The 7,254-nt window shown below is 37.5% G+C and overlaps 1 protein-coding gene across 1 annotated transcript; it reads right to left on the reverse strand.

Moving 5' to 3' along the window:
* Nucleotides 1-2,090: 2,090 nt before the first annotated feature.
* On the reverse strand, nucleotides 2,091-6,605 carry Fabp4 (fatty acid binding protein 4). The gene is made up of 4 exons (XM_020180532.2): nucleotides 6,452-6,605; nucleotides 3,981-4,153; nucleotides 2,872-2,973; nucleotides 2,091-2,312 (listed from the first exon to the last, which is right to left on the reverse strand). Exons 1-4 carry the CDS (start codon nucleotides 6,522-6,524, stop codon nucleotides 2,262-2,264), a joined length of 399 nt encoding a protein of 132 aa, XP_020036121.1. The 5' UTR covers nucleotides 6,525-6,605; the 3' UTR covers nucleotides 2,091-2,261.
* Between the last annotated feature and the right edge of the window lie 649 nt (nucleotides 6,606-7,254).

Raw genomic sequence — 7,254 nt, forward strand, 5'->3', positions numbered from 1 at the left:
TCAAACCCAAGTACTGTGAAGAAAAACAAAAACAAAAAAAAACCACAGGATTTTTAAATGAGCAATACTGGCCCCTCCCTGCTCTCTGGCTTCTAATTTCACCATGTGATGTCTCACTTTCCTACACATTCCCCTTTTGATGCCACCTACCCCTAGATGCTCTCCAGAGCCCAAAATCTATGGGACTGCCTAATTTTGGCCTTTCAGACTCCAAAACTATGAGCAAAATAAGCTTTTCTGTATTAAATACCCAGCCTTGAATGTTTACTTAGAGCAATGGAAGACTGATGAAGAAACCTGATTTTGAGCAAGCTTTCTCTTGCTGTTACTACTGAACCTAACTGGGCCTAACTGAGGGTGATGGGAGATGCAGAAAAGACAAAGGATAGATAGACAGACATGCAGAAAGTTGGATCAGGTGTGCTGCGTGCTCTGATGGAGGCGCACAACAGCATCATTGCTTCTTTTCTCTATCTTTATTCTTTAAGGCCTTACTCCTATACAATTCTTTAAAACCTTTCTTTTAAAGTCTTTTCTATTTTTTTTTTTGGTGGTGGTACTGGGGTTTGAACTCAGGGCCTCACTTGCCTTGCAACAGGGTGCCTGCTTGCTAGGCAGGTGCTTGAGCCACTCCACCAGCCCAAGTCTTTTCTATTCTTTAAAGTCTCTTTCCTTAGGCTCACTCTGTCCCATGTTTTCTTTAGCTTAGCTTTTCTAAAGCTTATATATAAAGTTCTCAATGCAGACTTGCACTGTCCTATGTTCTCTCTTTAGCTTTCTTAAAGTGTTGGTCTTTAGACTTGCAGACAAACAACAGCAGCCATGTCATTCAGCAGCAGTTCCCTCACAAGCTGCCAACCAATTCTATCAATCCCTCTTTAGCAATTCCCCTTTAGCAATTCTCCTTCAGCAATTCTTTTCCCTTCAGCAATCCTCCCTTCAGCAATCCTCCCCGCAGCAATTTCCCTTCAGCCAAAAAACTCCTTCATCAAAAAGCTTCCCCCATCCAAAAGCTTCCTGTCCTCCTTCAGTGAGTCTTTTATACCCAGTGGTAAGCAAGGAGGTGGAGCAGCAGTTCTCAGGGAGGGGCATGACATTGTAACAAGAGGAACCTGCATTCTTGCTTCTTTGAAAATAAACAATTTAGGAAAAGCAGCTGAGCTGCATCTCACCTTCTTGCTCTCTTCTGCAGCTGGGGCTGTGCCAAATCTCAGCCTGCAGAATATTTAGTACAACTGTGCTTATGACCTCATAGGCTTCTCCTATTCTGCTTTCCACACTGGTTTACCAGTAATTTTTTGGTTTTTTTGTTTTGTTTTGTTTTTGTTTTTGTTTTGCTGTTCTGGGGCTTGAACTCAGTGCCTACACCTTGAGTCACTCCATCAACCCTTTTCTTGTGGTGAGATTTTCTGAGATAAGGTCTCACAAACTATTTACCCTGGCTGTCTTCAAACGTGATCCTCCTCATCTCTGCTTCCTGAGTAGCTAGGATTACAGGGTATGAGTCACCAGTGTCCAACTACTAGTAATTTTTAAGAGTTAAAATTATAGACTAGCTGAACATGTTGGCACATGCCTGGAATCCCAGCACTCAGAGGCTGAAGCAGGAGAATTGCAAATATGAGACCAACCTGAGCTACATAGTGAGTTCAAGACTAGCCTGGGCTACCTAGCAAGACCCTGTCTTAAAACCACAAATGAGCAAAAAAATTATAGACTAGAGATTTTTTCTACAACATGCATCATGTGTACTGCTGTCTTGTAATACTCTAGGACAGGGCAGGCATGGAATGTGAACACTTGAAGCAGAGAGCTATGGGTAGTTTTCACTGTGCTTCACAGTACCTTAGGTCTCTGAGAGGTAGTTCTTGACTGTAGATATGCTTAAGAAGGGCTTAAAATTCAGTCATAGTACCCTTACTATCCCCTACATACAAAAATGGAAAATTCATGGATATTAACTTCTACACTGCACTATTATCAAAGATCTTATTATTTATATCAGAAAGTAATAATACAATTTTTCTATTTTCTTCATTCAGTTATGAGTACAAAATTACTTAGCACAATAAAAATATTATTATACCACATTCTAAATCTGAAAAGTTTTATTTAACCAACATAACCATGTTCAACAAAATTCAGCTTAGGAAAGATTAGTCACTTGTTAATGGCAAATAATGATATGTTTTTGAACAATACATTCATTAGAATGTTGCAGAGTTCCATGCAAACTTCAGTCCAGGTCCATGTCCCTTGACTTAGGCTCTTTCATAAACTCTGGTGGAAGTGATGCCTTTCATGACACATTCCTAGACATGAACACAAAAACATTCTTGGTCAGTGACTGGGACTACACCATGGGTTTAATTATGGTGTCTCTCAATGTTGGGGAAAAAAGCAATATTCAGCAAAAGACATTTGTTCTGGGCTCATATATTAATATACATTTGTACCCCATGTTGTGATAAGTTAGGGAGCTACAAAGACCAAGAAGACACAATTCTTCCCTCAGGAAACCTTACAATCTATATGGTAAAGTAAGTAACATCAGCAGGAATATGTAACATAGTGGTGAGGGAACTGCTGGAGACAGGCGGAGGGTCTTTGGGAGGAGGCAGGGAATGCTTGCTGGGATATAGCATGACTGGGTGGAGCATGACAGTACAAAGGGGGTTGGAGTGTAGGTCAGGGGTTAGCATGTACTTAACAAGCCCAAGACCCTTGGTTCAGCACACACACACACACACACAGCATGAAGGACAATTGTCAAAATAGAAACATAATCCCAATAAATATGGCCTTTTTTGGTCTGTATAAGCAAAGTGAGTTTCCTCAATAACAACAATGAAGTCCCAAGGAGATACTCACCACCACCAGTTTATCATCTTCTCGTTTTCTCTTTATGGTGGTTGATTTTCCATCCCACTTCTGCTCCTGTACCAGGGCACCTCCATCTAAGGTGATGAGGCTCTGCAGATCACAGTGTGTAGCAAATAAAATTAATAATGCAGTACCTTGGCTCAATGGAATACTTTTAATAATTCTAAATGACAGTGACAAGAATATATTGCAACAAGAAAAAAACAAGTCTAGAAAATAACAGCACACAGCATATATATGCATATATATATATATATATATCATAATTAGGATATACAAAATTGCAATTTGAAAATATACTGTGAAACAACATAGTCAGAAATTTACATTAAGATGACTTTTCTTCCAGTCTTTTATAAATTTTCCCTTGTAAAATTTTTTTTTTTTGGTGGGACTGGAGTTTGAATTTAGGGTTTCACACTTGCAAAGCAGGTGCTCTACCACTTGAGCCACACCTCCAGTCCATTTTACTCTGATTATTTTGGAGATGGGGTTTTGCAAACTATTTGCCCATGTTGGCACTAAACCATGATTCTCCTGATCTCAGCCTCCCAAGTAGCTAGGATTACAGCTGTGAGCCAGTGGCTCCTGATTCCTTAAAAAAATTTTTTTTAAATGTGTTTATTTTCAGTACTTGGGATTGAACTCAGGGCCTTGTACATGCTAGGTAGTGTTTTACTATGGAGCAACATCCCCAGCACTTTTAAGTTTGAGTCAGGGTCTCCCTATGTAAGTTGGGATGGCCTCAAATTCACAATCCTAGTCAGTCTCCCAAGTAGGTAAGATTTTAGACAAGTATTATCATGCCTGGCTTTTATAAATGTTTTCTAACATGGACTTGTTGCTTTAATTTGCTTCAAATACTTGATGCATTAAATAACACATAAATTATGTTAAATCTTTTTTAAAATATAAGGACAACTTAACAAAAAGGGGAAAAGTCCCCCAACTATATATGGAAAGCAACATAGTTTGATGGAGGAGTTCAGGACCTTTAGCCTATGACAGAATAGTTTTTCTTCCTGTTATTATGAAGTGGTTTCTTGAAGCCTGTGGCAATTTGGAAATGAGGCATTCCCTCTGCACCACTTCCTCACCTTGACTTTCCTGTCATCTGCGGTGACTTCATCAAATTCCTGGCCCAGTTTGAAGGAGATCTCAGTATTTTTAAAGGTACTTTCTGATCGAATGGTGATCACATCTCCATTCACACTGATGATCATGTTGGGTTTAGCCATGCCTGCCACTTTCCTGGTGGCAAAACCCACGCCTACAGTTAGGAAAAGAAAACAATGTCAGGCTTACATTTCTCTCATGTCTTTATCTAAGTCAGAGAACTGTGGGGTTTGTGTGTGAAAGAGGAGAAAGACACCAGTGAGTTTCTTAAAGCCTCATTTAAACAGCTTCTGCTGATTAAGTATTGAGGGCTTATTACTTAAAGAAAAATTTTGAGGTAGAGTAGATGTAGGTTTATTCTTTGAACTTCCTCTTCTTTAGTTCTGGATTTAACTCCTCAGGAGACAAATTATTAATTTTCAACAAGAATACATACAGTGACTAAGTCTTAATATATGGAAAATATATATATAGAAGCAACTTGAAATTTCATTCCTTCTTAGATTTTAACAATTATATTTAAAAATATAATTCAGTCAGGGACAGAATTTTGAACAAGACTTTTGAGGCTGCTAATAGTTATTTAGTTAAACCATCAACAATTTTGAGTGTATTAAAATCACATTTCATAACATTTTCTGCCAAGTCTAATTTTCTAGGCTTCTTTCCCAAATTATTCCATCACGAAATAAAGATTTTGATTAATTTCTCCAAAAGGAAAATTTTTTCCTACATTCATACATTTTAGAATGCTGATATCATTCCCAGAAATCAGTACTTTTTAATTTAGAATAGTTCAGAAATGAATATATTTGGATTCCTGTCACCTAAGTTGTGAGATCCTGGTTTTTTTTTTTAAGAGGAATATATTTTCTTGTGTAAGATACGGAATGAAAAACTTACAAACTAATATAAAGTTTGATGTCACTCCATTTTATAGACAGTTTTTGACAGTCATAGATGTGTTGAATTTTTTGACACATCTGGCTATTTCTTTGACTAAAAGTGATCAAAGGTTAGAATTAAGGAGGGACTGAGAGAGCAATATGGTGCAAACTAAGCAATGCTGAGGTTACAACTCAAGCTCTCTGTCCAAACAGTAGCCACAAGTGGGAAGATAATATGTTGCTCCATCAAGTCCTGACTCAGTTACAACACACACTAAATCTAAGGAGGGAATCAGCATAGTAGATGGAGGAAAGATGGAGTGTGAGTCCAGAATGGATGAGCTTGGGAAAAATCATATCTTCACTTGCTTCTTTCTGTCCTTGTTTGACTACTGAAGGAACACCTGCCCACTCATCCTCAATTAGAGCTGCCAATTTCATTCAGGAGGTATCCTATTGCCTTTAATTATCAGTCTTTTATAATTTAGACAATGTTATTAGAATTTGAATACAAATATTAATAGTGTAAAACACTTATAATGGTCCCAAATCCTGGCATTTTTATATCAGTGCATATTAATTAGTGTATTGAGTCATAATTAGTCGATATTCTAGAAAATTAATCATGCTGAAATTCTGGATTTCCCACTCAACTATAAATAAGAAAAATGGTAGTTACAGGTAATCAAAAGTATACGCTGTATAATAAAAGGAAAGGTCAAATGTTCTGAGATTTAGGGGATTAAGTCCTAAACCCTAATGAAGATATTGTGTAAAATTCCGTTTTCTAATCCTGGATCCAAATCTGTATAAAAGTCTTTCAAAACAGAAGCAATTGAGAATGCACCTCCCTAAGTTACTTCCATTGTACTACTGCCTAATTATCTGGCCGACATTCACACAATGACACCCTGGCAACGCTAACAGACCGAGAGAGCTGCAAGCCTATGTTACCAGAGAGGAGGTTACATATGTAACACTCTGCTTTTGAGTTATGCAACAATTCTGTGGCGTGCCACGTATTTGAGCCCTTTAAAGAATACATTTTCTGAAATTCAGATTCTCTACTATAAAACCACCACACATTTTAATGGTTTGACACTGAGACAAGAAATTAATTTGCTAACATATATTTACCAAAATTTTTTTTTTGCTAAGATGGGGAAAACAGTAACTTCTGTTTCAAATGGAAATTATTGCATACTACAAAATAAATACTTTTCTTTCCAAGTTATTGCATATTTTACATACAAAAGAGATGAAAGGAAAGCACAATGTACCCACTAAACCAGACACCTAAGTTTTGCAATTAAAGTGGAAATGTTTTCATTCTATAGATCAATGAAAATTTCATTTAGACCCATTTTCATATTGGTTCACCTGTAGGAAGCATTTGTTGTAGCCCTGGTTCTGAATGTTTCTAGAAATAGATTCTACTTGCTGCTTGGACAGTGTCCACATAGAAAAGCTGGCCAGGACTTCCAGGGTGAAAATGCAGCTATGAGCCCTCTCCCCACCAAGAGAAGAAGATACAAAGACAGCCACCCCATATCACACTTCCTTACCCACTTCCTTCATGTATTCATCAAAGTTTTCACTGGAGACCAGTTTCCAGGTTCCTACAAATGCATCACACATTTTGTGAACCTTCTGGAATTACTCTTCCAGGTGAGGAAAATGTTGCAGTTTTCAGGGAGGTGCTGTGACCCTCCTGAGTCCAGAAACCCTTTTTAAAAGATACCCAGAACATGTGATCACAGGGGTAACCAATGGGGGACGACATCTGATCATTTCCTTCATTACCAGTCTCTTCTCTGTATTTTTTCCTCTGAGTCATGTTTTTAATAGAAATTTCTCAACTTTGGTTCTCCCTGGCAAATGGTCATTGGACCTGGAGTACAAATTATTTTTAACTATGAACAGGGTATTTTAAACATTCCTGTTTTGACCATTGAGGGCTTGGTGCCCTGAAATCCCCTTATTGTTTCCATATGTATGTCCCACATTGTAGAGAGCACAATCATCTTGGGGTGAACTTTGACTTCTTTGTCTTGAGTTTTCATTTTGTTAAAATCATAATTATGTGGTGGTTTTGATTTAAGGAGCATAAGGACTACCTTGGAGATTCTTAAATAATTCCAAAGGCCTTGGGATCAGTGCTGCCTCAAGAATTACCAACCAATTACCAAAAAGTAATAATTATAATAATGGCATTTTAAAGTGCCCTAGATTTCTGATTTCAAATTTCAGAAGTTTTATATGAATAAAAATTCATTCAGTTCATCTACCAGGAATCTAGACTGTAGATTAATTAAAATAAGTTAATCTCGCTCTTTATACCCCCTAAATCACAATGTAGTATTGATTT

This window comes from Castor canadensis, chromosome 3 (genome assembly GCF_047511655.1).
Source record: "Castor canadensis chromosome 3, mCasCan1.hap1v2, whole genome shotgun sequence".
In the NCBI taxonomy this organism is placed as follows: Eukaryota; Metazoa; Chordata; class Mammalia; order Rodentia; family Castoridae; genus Castor; species Castor canadensis.

What these genes read in the sequence shown, in the direction of transcription:
- Fabp4 (XM_020180532.2), bottom strand. Translation starts at nt 6,524, where the DNA reads ATGTGTGATGCATTTGTAGGAACCTGGAAACTGGTCTCCAGTGAAAAC. An exon ending in TGAATACATGAAGGAAGTGG is followed by an intron (nt 4,154 to 6,451) that starts GTAAGGAAGTGT and finishes TCCTAACTGTAG; the next exon opens with GCGTGGGTTTTGCCACCAGG. An exon ending in AAGATGATAAACTGGTGGTG is followed by an intron (nt 2,313 to 2,871) that starts GTGAGTATCTCC and finishes GTTCATGTCTAG; the next exon opens with GAATGTGTCATGAAAGGCAT.